Here is a 12,949-nt window from a genome sequence, read left to right on the forward strand (position 1 = left end):
TGCATCCCAGAGGACTGGCTCGTGGAATCATCAGCTTCCGGTCCAGGATGCCTCCTGGCTGTCTTGTCTGGACTGTGCTGGCTCCACCCAGTGCCCTATTGTGACCTGGGCAGCAGGCTGGGCTGTAAGACTGCAGGCACAGACAGCGAGGCCCTGAGGGGTCCCTCTGAAACTGCACGTGAGCAGTCCTACCTGAAGCCTCTCCATGGGCTTGAGTCAACGCCAGGGCCAATGACAAGATGGAGGGATGGAAGAGCCATGCTCCTGCTGCCGGTTGCCCTGCTGCTGCGCTGGCCACACAGCAGCCTGGAACGTAGGTCTCTGCCGGTGTTCGTAGTCTGTGCCTCTCCAGGGCTCTCGCTCCTTTGCCATCAGGTGTATCACCTGGGAGCTTGTTCAAAGGGTCAGGTTCTAGGATGCAGATTCTGTAGTTCTCGGTGGGATCCGTGGAACTGCCTCTCCAGTGAATCTAATGCCAGGGCCCCTGGACCAGACTTTCAGATCATTGCTCCCCACATACCCCCAACTGTGGAGAAGCCTGGTGTGTGTAACATCTATGTTAGGTACCAGTTTTCCAGAGTGAATGGCCAATGTTAGTAAATCCCTTGAGAAGGGTAACCAGCTGTCCATCTGAAGATGCTAACTAGCCCTGTCCTGCAGCTTTAAGGCCCCGTGTGATCCTTGAAAAGGAATTTCTCTGCTGTTTTCTCTTTGAAAACATTCTGAAGGATCATGTGGAGCCTAATTGGTCTAATGCAAAACATAAGTAATATAAGCTATAATGAAGGCAGTGTCTTAATACCTACTATGGATTCATCTCCCTGGGTCTGGAGAGCTTAGGGAGACTTGTGTTATATTTTCAATTTGTTGGTTGACAGTTAGCAAACCTCTATTACATGCTGGGAGCTGTTTATTTTTTTAAATTGGAGGATAATTGCTTTACAATGTTGTGTTGGTTTCTGCCATACAACAAATTGAATCCGCCTTAAGTGTACAACGTGCCCTCTCTGTTGAACCTCCCTCCCACTCCCATCCCACCCCTCTAGGTGGTCTCAGAGCACCAGGCTGAGCTCCCTGTGTTATACAGCAACTTGGGAGCTGTTTTAGGAGAGAGATGTCTTTTGGTTTTGTCTTTGTTTTGGGTGTGTTGTGTGATCTTAGTTCCCTGACCAGGGATCAAACCCATGCTCCCTGTGGTGGAAGCGCAGAGGCTTAACCACTGGGCAAGCCGGGAAGTCCAGGAGAGAGATGTTTTATAGCAGAGAATGACATATTCAATTCCTACCCTTAAGGAGTTTTACTATCTAGTGTCTGGAGGGAAGTATTAATCTTAGAAATGAATAAATATAAGTTAATTCTGGTTCCTGTTAAATGGTATGAAACATATAAAACAGGCTAATGTGATGGGAGATCTGCAGGGGAGTGCTGAGACTGTCCTAGTAGGCAGTCATGGAAAGCTTTCCTGGGACGACAAGACTTGGGTGGAGACCCATCCTATGAGAAGGAAACCTATTTCCAAGCAGAAGTGACAGCAAGTGCAAAGGTCCTGAGCTGTGAATGAGTCCAGTGTGTTTTGGAGGCAGACAGGCCGGTTTAGTTGGAGCAGAGTGAATGGGGAGGGGTTGCTGGAGAAAGATGGGCTCATATAGGCACAGTGAGGACTTAGGGATTTTATTCCGGTGACAATGGGAAGCCATCAGAGAGTCTAACTGGGAGAGTGAAAAATGAGATGTGCTTGAGAAAGACATTCTGGCTGCTCCAGAGGATAGACTGTGGGGGTGCAAGAGTGGAAGTGGGGAGAAGCATTAGTGAGCAGGACAGGATAATAGCCAGGCTGGGTTTATAGCCACAGGGATGCAGAGGAGTGTCTGGCTTCTGTTTCAACATTGTTTGGTAATGTTGATGGAACTGGTTGCTGGGGAGTGAGAGAAAGAGAACTCAGGGATAACTCGAGCCTGATCTTCTTGCCTAAGCAAATAGATGGGTGTGGTACCATCCGTAGAACTGTGCCAGGCTCATGAGAAAGACATAGAAGTGAGGTTAGGCAAGTAGACGGTTCAGTTTGGGCTGCTTTAATTTGAGGCTCCTCTTAGATGTTCTTAGGAACTATGGAATAGGGCAGTTGTTAAAGAGGGGATGGAGAAGGCAATGGTACCCCACTCCAGTACTCTTGCCTGGAAAATCCCATGGATGGAGGAGCCTGGTGGGCTGCAGTCCATGGGGTCACTAAGAGTCAGACATGACTGAGCGACTTCACTTTTACTTTTCACTTTCATGCATTGGAGGAGGAAATGGCAACCCACTCCAGTGTTCTTGCCTGGAGAATCCCAGAGACGGGGGAGCCTGGTGGGCTGCTGTCTGTGGGGTCACACAGAGTTGGACACGACTGAAGCAACTTAGCAGTAAAGAGGGGGAGCTCAGCGGAGAGGCCTGAGGGTAAGCATGAGAGCTTTGAGTCTGTATAATGGTGATACTTGAACTTGGGCTGGGCTGGGCATTTGGCATTTCAGCCAAAATGCATAGGGAATAAAGTGGTCTGAGGATTCAGCCTTGAGTTTTGGAAGAGGAGGTGGATTCAGGGAAGCAGTATGAGAAGGAATGGCCACTGATGTCGGAAGATGACCAGCAAGGACATCCTCCCAAGGAAACACTGCACAGAGATAACCCCAGGTTGAACCAAGAGTCTTGGGCTCAACTGAGACTCCCTGATCCAGACTTGAATGAAACCAAATGTCATCCCTTTAAATTGATGTGACATGAAAAAATAGGCAGCAGACTGTGTTAATACTTATCTTTGTATTGAAGACGAGAGGACAGAGGCTCAGAGAGGTTAAATCAGTGGCTCTAAGATACACAGCTAGCAAACAGTGGGGCCAACTCAGAACTTCTGACTTCAAACCCTACTTCTTTCCCTCTTCACAGGTTCCCTGCCAGGTAGGAACTTTCCACGCTAAAATCCAGTCATGTTTCTCTTTCTCATGGTGACATATACTGAAAGGGTCTTTTTGGGGAAAAAAGATTTTCTGGGACATCCTGATGGTGCAGGCAAAGAAAAAATAAGTAAAAACTTAAGATGAGACCTCCCTATCTTAATCTGTTTGGTCACATCTCTGGATCTGGATCAATTAGTCACCTGGGAAAAAATCTAGAGTCTGCAGTAATTTCATTTCAGTGGGATTTGCAAGGGAAGATCTCCAAATTCCCCCACCAGGAGTTTTGCTCTGTGGTGCTGGCAGACGCAAGGCTTCATTCAGTTTTCTATCTGTAGATTATAGAAACCCCTTAGGATCCCAGCATGTATGTGTATGTGTTAGTCACTCAGTCATGTCTGACCCTTTGTGACCGCATGGACTATAGCCTGCCAGGCTTCTCTGTCCATGGAATTCTCCAGGCAAGAATACTGGAGTGAGTTGCCATCTCATTCTCCAAGGGACTCTCTTAAAATTCACAACCATGTGTCTCCTATTTTCCAAGCCAGTCCCAACTCTCATTTTCCACAAAGTTGAGCCATTGAGCATGCAAAAATATAGAAGAACTTTTGTACTTGCACAAAATTTTTTGTGTAAATACATTCACATTTCAATTTGCATGACCACTGATGGTCGCACTTAAACTGCGGTACTTAAAATCACATACCTCTTAAACAAAAATTCAGAATAGGGAAGCTAAAGTTTGCTGCAGTGTTTACATATAAGACTCAGAATTTAAAAAGTTATGTTTTATATTAAATATAAAATAATATAATATTTAATATATAGAATATGATATAAAATAAGAGGATGGACCTTCAGATTTCTGCATGGTTTTCCTAAAGATGTGGCATCAGACTTGCTCAGCTCCAGTATCGAGGGGCGAAGACCATATGGCGGCGTGAAGCCTTACACAAGTATACAAATTCTGCCATTTGTTGTACTCCACTGTGTGATGCCCTGGGTCTCTCCTCCCTCTTCCTGCTTCCTGCTCTTAGTGCAATGTGGCCAAAAAATGAACACTTCTGAGAAGTCTGAAGTTTTGGAAATCATAGGTGGGGTGCCTGCAAACATCAGAGATTTCCCCTGGCAGATACGTATCCTTGAAAACGGGAGTCATCTCTGTGGAGGATCGATCCTCAGTGAGTGGTGGATTCTGACCGCAGCCCATTGCTTCAAAAGCAAAAATGCGTAAGTGTTACAGATAGAATTTTTTTTAAAACAATGTAGTAGAATATTTGCCCTGTGCTGCTGTTTAGTCTCTCGGTTGTGTCTGACTCTTTGTGTGTCTACCCCATGGACTGTAGCCCGCCAGGCTCCTCTGTCCTTGGGATTTCCCAGGCAAGAATACTAGAATGGGTTTCCACTTCCTTCTCCAGGGGATCTTCCTCACCCATGGATCAAACCCGAATCTCCTGCATTGGCAGGTGGATTCTTTACCACTGGGCCACCAGAGAAACCCATATTTGCCTCTGTGCTGTGTGCTGTGCTTAGTCTCTCAGTCATGTCCAACTCTTTGCGACTCCATGGACTGTAGCCCACCAGGCTCCTCTGTCCATGGGATTCTCCAGGCAGGAATACTGGAGTGGGTTGCCATGCCCTTCTCCAGGGTATCATCCCAACCCAGGGATCGAACCCAGGTCTCCGGCATTGCAGGCAGATTCTTTACCGTCTGAGCCACCAGGGAAGCCCAAGAATACTGGAGTGGGTAGCCTATCCCTTCTCTATGGGGAATCTTCCCAACCCAGGAATCAAACCAGGGTCTCCTGCATTGCAGGATTCTTTACCATATGAGCTACCGGGGAAGCCTTTTGACCCTACATGCCTATTATCTTTTTGTATTATTTATATATTTTACATTATTTAACTTTAAATTTTAAATTACATTAATTATATTTTATTTGTATATCTACATATTTAATCATTTTATTTTTATAATTATAATTTATTTTAATTATATTAAAATTTAATTTATATTTAATTTATTTTAGTATTTATATTATTTTATACTTTATATTAGTTCTATTTTTAACATTATTTTGCCCCTACGTGCCTATTATTCACATTCATCAGGCATAAAATAAAATACAAGGAGGTAGATACTTGTGTGGTTAAATATGATGCTTTGCAGGTAGAAAGAAGCTGTTCTCCTAGGACGCTGCACAGCTTGTTGTGTGGGTTCTACACTGCGGAGCAAATGTTCCTTTGCTAAGGAAAGGAACAGCAGTTTGCTAAGTGCATGTAGTCCTGTGGAGGGTCCTTTCCTAAGGATTGGGCTGACCGTGACAGTGACCATGGAACTGGGGAATCCTAGAAGCAGTAGGCCCCGAGGGTAGGACACAGGCCTGGCTGCATGGCAGAAGGCATTGTCTGAGCGCCAGTCCACAAAATAGTATTTTTGCAAAACTTCTCATTTGTCTGTAATACAGCCAGTCCAGCTTTTCTTGCAAGTCAAGGTCAAGCCCCTCAATCACTTATGCCAGCAGTCTCCAACTTTTTGGCACCAGGGACCAAGTTTCATAAAAGACAATTTTTCCATGGACGGGGAGAGGGGATGGTTTGGGGATGATTCAAGTGCATCACATTTATTGTGCACTTTATTTCTATTATTATTACATCAGCTCCATCTCAGATCATCAGGCATTAGATTCCAGAGGTTGGAAACCCCTGACTTATGCATAGTATGGCTTCCTAGACATTTGTTGATGAAATCTACAGGTGAATTTTGCCCAAGTCTTGCCATTAGGTCAAGAGCTGGTTGGCTAGAAAGCAGGGCAGAGGAGTCAGGTCTGGCTCCTCCTCCTTGGCTATGAGCCAAGTGCAGAGCCCTAGCTGCCCGACCCCTCCTCCCCCCACCTCCATCCCCAGGATCACAGTCTCAGATAGGGGAGGTGGGGCAGTTATTTTCTCCTACGGTTCAGTTTTCATCTTCCCACCACTTACCTTTTTCCTCTTTCTTTTATTTTGGAATAAGATCTACCTTGGAGGTCACACATGGTGAAGAAAATCTTGACACCCAGAACTTGATGAAGATAAAAGTGGACAAGCTAATTATTCACAATTATTTTGACAGTTGGTTCTACCTTAATGACATCGCTTTGCTGTTGCTCAAATCCCCTCTGAGCTTGGGTGTCAGGAAGGTACCCATTTGCCTTTCAGAGGTCACTGCCATAGAGAGATGGAGGAACTGCTGGGTGAGCGGGTGGGGCACTACCGGTGAGTGATTATGGCCCACCCCGGGGTGAGGGCTGGCACCCTGGCTGAGGATTGCAATGAGAAGCAGACTCTGGGGGCTCTGCTGGCCCTCTGAGGTCTACTTGGTGGACCTGGGCACTTCTGATTCTCAGTTAAGGTCCCACCATGAACCTTCTTGGTCTGCATGGGAGCCATCCTTTCTGGGCACCCGTAGCAAGTTTCAGGTCCATATTGTGAGGTAGGAATCCCAAACAGGGCCTCAGGGAAAACCCAGGCAAACATATTCAGTGTCCTAAGGATGATCTGGAGGAATCTGGAGGGACATCCCAATAGGCAAAGGGGCTGGGCTCTGGGAAAAACACGCTGATGTCAGCCAGGGCAACTCTTACACAGTTGATGGAACCAGTTCTTCTCCCCTGTGGCTAAAATCTCAAACCACAGATCCAGGCCAAGGTAGAGGAGATTCACCGAATATAAAATCGTCCTTATAGAGTCAACTCCTGCTGCTCGGTTCAGCCGACCCACACAGTGGTGTCCTCTTGTTTTCCTTCTTGGTTAATGCGACTTTCCCCATAATCATCAGGGAAAGGAAAAACAGATTCCACTTGGTGCTGTTCTTGCAAGGGGGCACCCGAATGACTCTACATGGATCCCCACATGGTCCCAGAGCTCAGAGCTAGGTTAGATTCCTTCTTGGGAATTGCCCTTAGAAGCCTTTCAGTAGCTTCAAAAAAAAAAAAAAAGGCCACCTTCTTCATGTAGGGTTCCTCATGCTTCATTTACCTCATTTTCATTGAAACTCCTCTAGGATCCAGGCAGTGCTGTAGGCTCCAGGGGCTCAGCAACATACAAAGAGGAAAACATGCCCGTCTTTGAGAGTGGACATTCTAGGAGTTGGGCTCAGCTTGAGTGCATAGGCAGTGAACTCAGGGGCCCTGGCAGGAAGTCCATCTTTTTGGGCCATGGGTCCCAGGACAGAATTTGTCACTGGGTTCTCTTTACATCCTCATGGATTTGAATCAAACACCTTTTTCGGATCCTAGCTGGAACCTGGCACCCTTGGCAGGACCAGAAGATGGCTCGCTGAGGCTGAAATCAATAGAAACCCAGTCCTTGGAGCTCTTGATTCACAGAGAGTGGGTTCAAGAGTCTCCTGGATAACCCACCTACTCCCTCCTTAGCCAATCCAAATTTGGGTTGTTCCCTGGGCCACGGAGCGGTTCCATGTTGTGGAGGTGAAAAGACATGATGTGGGTGGGCCCACCAAGGGGACCATGCAGTGCTCAGGGTCCTTTCCCCATCTGCTTCTTCTATGGGTCAGTTCCTAAGCGGAGTACGGAGACAGGGCTCCAGAAAGTCAACATCCAGCTGATCAAGTGGGAAACCTGCTTTGAGCTGATGCCGCTACTCACCAAGAGCATGCTGTGTGCCGGGGACCTTGAAGGTGGGAAGGATGCCTGCCAGGTAAAGCTGGGAGAGAGGCTGCCCCAGAAAGCTGGCTGAGAGGGTGGGATACCTGGCTTCCCTCTCTCTCCTCTGAATAGGAGGTGGATTAAAACAACAGAAACGTGTTGCTCTCACAGATACCAGAAGTCCCAAATCAGGGCATTGGCGGGGCTCTGCTCCCTCTCGAGGGTCTAGGGCAGGACCCTTCTTTGCCTTTTCTGGTTTCAGGTGGTTGCAGGCATCCCTGGGTTTTGCTTAGCCTGCAGGTGCATCCTTCTGCTCTCTGCATCCATCTTCAATAATGTAGGTGCATTATTCCAGTCTCTGCCTCTGTCTTAAAATGCCTTCTCTTCTGTGTCACTCTTTTCTTTTTGCTTATAAGGACACCACTCGTTGGATTTAGAACTCACCCTGAATCCAGAGTAATCGTCCCCAAAGATCCTCAATTAGACCTGTAAAGACTCTATTTCCAAACAAGGTCACAGTGATGGATACAAGGGGTTAGAACATATCTTTTGGGTGGACACTGTCAACCTGCTACAGATAAGAACGCGGGTCAGATGGCCTTCTCCCCGTGTGTCTCCTCTGATTCCTCTTCTTATAGGGTTGCCTAATAGTGTGGATTAGGGTCCACACTAATCCAGTGGGACTTCATCTTAAAGGAATTAATTACATCCACACAGATTCTATTTCCAAATAAGGTCAAATCCTGAGGTTCCAGGTGGACAAGAATTTGGGAGGGCTGCTCTGTGACCAAATGGGGGCTGTGCGGGGTAGTGGTTAGGGCCGCAGGCTGCCTAAGCTTCCCTCCTGGCTCCTCTACTCCCTGCCTGGGCTCCCCTCTGTGCCTTTTCAGATTTCCACGTCTATAAAATGGGACAACTAAGGGTCTTTTGAGGACTTTCCAGGCGGCGCTAGTGGTAAAGAACTTGCCTGCCAATGCAGGGGATGTAAGAGACACGGGTTTGATCTCTGGGTGGGGAAGATCCCCTGGAGGAGGGCACGGCAACCAACTCCAGTATTCTTGCCTGGAGAATCCTAGGGGCAGAGGAGCCTGGCGGTCTATGGTCCATAGAATCACAAAGAGTCGGACAGGACTGAAGTGACTTAGCATGCACAAGAGTCTTCTTAGGACTACTGTGAAGATAAAGTGAGTCATGTACGAAAGCATTTAGAAATGCACAGAGCAGAGGAGGGTCATGGTAGACAATACAAATACCGTCTTCTCCATCACCCTGTCTTACATCTGCTCAGTGCTCAACAACACACAGAGTACTTCCACAAATACACCTAAGGGTTGTGAACTAGCCCTGGGAAGCAGGCCTATTTCAGATGGGAAAAGGAAGACCAGGAAAGCTGACAGCCTTGCAGAGGACACACCAGGGAGGTAAATGACAGACTCTGAGTTCTAACCAAGGCATGATGACCTCAGGGGGAAGAGCCATCTTTGGGGTTCCAGTAGAAATGGGGCTCCAAAATGCAGCAGCTCCACAAAGATTCAACCGCCACAAAGATGCTGGGAGCTACTAGTGAGTGAGGCTTGCCATACATCACAGGGTGTGTTTTACAGGGGTCACTTCCTTCCCTTTACACAGCGGTCCTATGGGAGAGGTGCGATGATCACCAGCAAAAAAATGAGCCTCAAAACATTGAAGGAAAAGTTCACATTCTCTCAACTAAGTATTCATCCTGGGGTATGAATCCAGGTCTGTTTGACTCCAGAAATTTAAGTTCTTAACTACATCGTTCAGCTTCCCAGGTGGCGCTGGTGGTAAAGAACTCACCTGCCAATGCAGGAAACCTAAGAGACATGGCTTTGATCCCTGGGTCAGGAAGATCCCCTGGAGAAGGAAATGGCAACCCACTCCAGTATTCTTGCTTGGAGAATCCCATGGACAGAGGAGCCTGGCGGGCTTCAGTTCATGGGGTTGCACAGAGTCAGACATGAATGAAGTGACTTCCCACACATACATCTTTCACATAGATGCCCTTCATCCCTAGAGAAGCGAGTATTATTCTTCATTTTAAAGAGAGATTATGGGAATTTCCAATGACATCAAAGAATTAGGTAAAGAACAGTTTAGTTCAAATTAAGTTGATGGGCACAGCAATTTGTCCACAAAAACAATTTGGTTTTAAAAACTCCAACCCATATACTACTGGGGAGGTGGGGTTGTTTGTTTTGTATTTGGATTTTTGGCATGTCGTTAAAATGGTAATTCTTCTTGACTTTCCTGCGTGTCACTTAGTATTCTCAACAATAAATCTTTGTAAGCTGGGAGACGCTATGTGCTGCTGGATCCTCTTTCTGTAAAATAATAATGACGTGTCTGTGTATTTGCAAACAGGAGGATGCAGAAAGTTACACTGGACTAAGGAGCTGCCTCTGCGTGGCTGGAATTAGCAGTGTTGTTTATTTCACTAATTTATTTGAGCACACATAAAGAAAATGCCAGGGGTAGAGGAAGGTGCGCAGTGAACAGGAAGTTCGCCTTTTACAACTCTTCTCCTTTTTACTCCCCAGAGAAATCACTGTCAAAGTATTAACTATATCTTACCTTTCATACACAACTGTGTCAATTCTTATATACAAATTTACTTACTAATATTATTATGAGTATTCTTTACGTTCTTTTTCCATATCTCAGTTTTCTGATTTTTTATCAAGATGCATGATTCTTTAATAGAAATTGTAAAATGGTCCAAAAGCTTTGGGGGCATGAAAGTTTGTGTGTTCCTTTGTTTTCATGTCAATGATGTCTGCTCCACCTGGGCTTTTGGGGGCAATCTGTTTCATGATGCTTTGCTGCTGCTGCTGCTAAGTCGCTTCAGTCGTGTCCGACTCTATGCAACCCCATAGACGGCAGCCCACCAGGCTCCCCCGTCCCTGGGATTCTCCAGGCAAGAACACTGGAGTGGGTTGCCATTTCCTTCTCCAATGTGTGAAAGTGAAAAGTGAAAGTGAAGTCGCTCAGTCGTGTATGACTCCTAGCGACCCCATGGACTGCAGCCCACCAGGCTCCTCCATCCATGGGATTTTCCAGGCAAGAGTACTGGAGTGGGGCGCCATTGCCTTCTCCATGATGCTTTAAGATTGGTAAATTGTTGAAAATTTGATGTTTTAAACCACAATCTAACATTTTGACATGATTTTTGTACTTTCTGCCTTCTGAATATATAGTCTGTACGCCTGTTGTCTTAAACCAATGACCTATTGTAAAGCATAATGGGTTTTTGGTTTGGGTTTTTCCTTTTTGCTATTGTGAACAACTCAGAGCAAAATGAAGCTTTTCCTGGGGAAACTGGAAGAATTCTGAAAAACAAAAAAGTGCTTAGAGGCAAAACAAATTTGGAAACCACTCCTTGGTACATCAAAATGAATGCATGTGACTGGACGATGATGCTGGATATTTACTTTTTTGACCAAATTGTCATTCATCGTCATTGCTTTTGACTAAATTGCTTGCTCCCTTTTCTGAGAGTTGAAGAGCTGGGAGCATAGTCATGGTTGGAGAGCCAAATCAAGATTAAAAACATCCACCCATCCAATGACACCGTGTGCTTTGTGCCAGATGCCACCCCTCAGTAGGCTGTAAGAGCAACCTGCTGCCACACCTTCCACGTCCAAACAACTTTTCTCTCCTAGGGTGACAGTGGGGGGCCTCTGGTTTGCCAGAAAAAAATCAGGAAAAGCAAATGGTACCAACTGGGCATTGTCAGCTGGGGAGTGGGCTGTGGCCAGAAGAAACAGCCTGGAGTGTACACACAAGTGTCTAGTTACCTGTCATGGATTGAGATGAAGACCAAGCTGTCAAAAAGGCCCTACAAGCATGAGCCAGACTCTGGGTACAGTTTGCTTCTATCGCCCTGGGCCATCTTGGTACTGTGTTTTCTGATGTTTCTATTGTCCCCGTGATTAAACATGCATTGGCTCAAAACCAAGTGTCCTTCTCAGCCTTTGAAGCAAGTTCAAGGGTGGGTTGTAGGTTGCCAGGAGGGATTCTGATACAATTAGCTGTGCCTGAAATAATCAGATACCTATCCGTGTGTGTTCATGCTCGGACACTCAGTCGTGTCTGGCTCTTTGTGACCCCGTGGACTGTAGCCCACCAGGCTCCTCTCTCCGTGGAATTTTCCAGGCAAGAATACGGGAGCCGGCTGCCATTTCCTCCTCCAGGGGATCTTCCTGACCCAGGGATCAAACTCGTGTCCCCTGCGCCTCCTGCATTGGCAGGGGGATTCTTTGCGCCACCTGGGAAGCCCCAGTCATCTACCTATAGCAGTGCTTAAAATACAACCGGGGTGGGAGCTGGAGGCAGATTCCCGACTTGACCCTGAGGCCTCTCCAAGAGTTTGGATGGAGCATCTTTCCACGGGGAGTGGTCCGAGGATCTCTGAAATAGAAAGCCTGTTCTCTTCCTCTCTCGCAATCAGGTCTCTTCTACAGCTTCTTTCATTTTCCATTTCTTTTGCTCCTGTGTGGAGAAACATTTCAACTCCGTGCTTCCTTCACTCATAGCTCATCCCTGAGACCTACAGACTTGGTCTCCAGAAAGGTCCCTGCCCTTTACCTTCCTTTGTCTCCACTTGGTTCGGAGCCCCAGTAAATGCTGCTTCTGGCTCTCAGAGACCACGAGTAACAACACTGAGATTCAGGATCAGCGTGTCACTGAGGCAGAAACGTCCTAGAGATGAGGTGGGAGAGAAACACACAGCTCATTGGGTTGTTTGCTTTTTTGTTATTGAGTTTCATGAGCTGTTTGGAAATTAAGCCCTTGTCGGTCCAATCATGGGTAGAAGACCTACATAGATATTTCTTCAAAGATGACATACAGATGGCCAACAGGCACATGAAAAGATGGTCGACATCACTCATTAGTAGAGAAATGCAAATCAAAACTATGGTGAGGAATTGGTTTTAACCAGTCAGAATGGCCATTATTAAAATGTCTACAAATAACAAATGCTGGAGAGGGTGTGGAGAAAAGGGAACTCTCCCACATTGTTGGTGGGAATTAAATTGGTGAAGCCACTATGGAGAATATTATGGAAGTTCCTGAAAAAAATTAAAAATAGAGTTACCATATGACCCAGTAATCCCATTCCTGGGCACATATCTGGAGAAATCTCTAAATTCAAAAAGATATATGCACCTGTATGTCTAGAACAGCACTATTTACAATAGCCAAGACGTGGAAGCAACCTAAATGTCCCTGACAGAGGAATGGACACAGAAGATGTGGTGCACACATATACAACAGAATATCACTCAGCCACAAAAGAGAATGAAATAATGTTATTTGCAGCGACATGGATGGACCTGGGGATTATCGTACTAA

The 12,949-nt window shown here is 46.3% G+C and overlaps 1 protein-coding gene across 7 annotated transcripts; it reads left to right on the plus strand.

The window, feature by feature from the left end:
* Positions 1–120: 120 nt before the first annotated feature.
* Positions 121–11,548, plus strand: LOC133252437 (serine protease 52-like). Of its 7 annotated transcripts, none has more exons than XM_061425033.1 (6): positions 121–313; positions 3,968–4,160; positions 6,129–6,163; positions 7,486–7,628; positions 7,839–7,913; positions 11,257–11,548. In XM_061425033.1, exons 1-6 carry the CDS (start codon positions 232–234, stop codon positions 11,524–11,526), a joined length of 798 nt encoding a protein of 265 aa, XP_061281017.1. In that variant the 5' UTR covers positions 121–231; the 3' UTR covers positions 11,527–11,548. The 7 variants fall into 7 exon arrangements, with proteins under 7 accessions (XP_061281017.1, XP_061281019.1, XP_061281013.1 ...); XM_061425035.1 differs by having other exon boundaries at positions 130–313; positions 4,063–4,160; positions 6,129–6,185; XM_061425029.1 differs by having other exon boundaries at positions 139–313; positions 5,944–6,185.
* The last annotated feature ends 1,401 nt before the right edge of the window (positions 11,549–12,949 follow it).

This window comes from Bos javanicus, chromosome 8, assembly GCF_032452875.1.
Source record: "Bos javanicus breed banteng chromosome 8, ARS-OSU_banteng_1.0, whole genome shotgun sequence".
Lineage (NCBI taxonomy): Eukaryota > Metazoa > Chordata > Mammalia > Artiodactyla > Bovidae > Bos > Bos javanicus.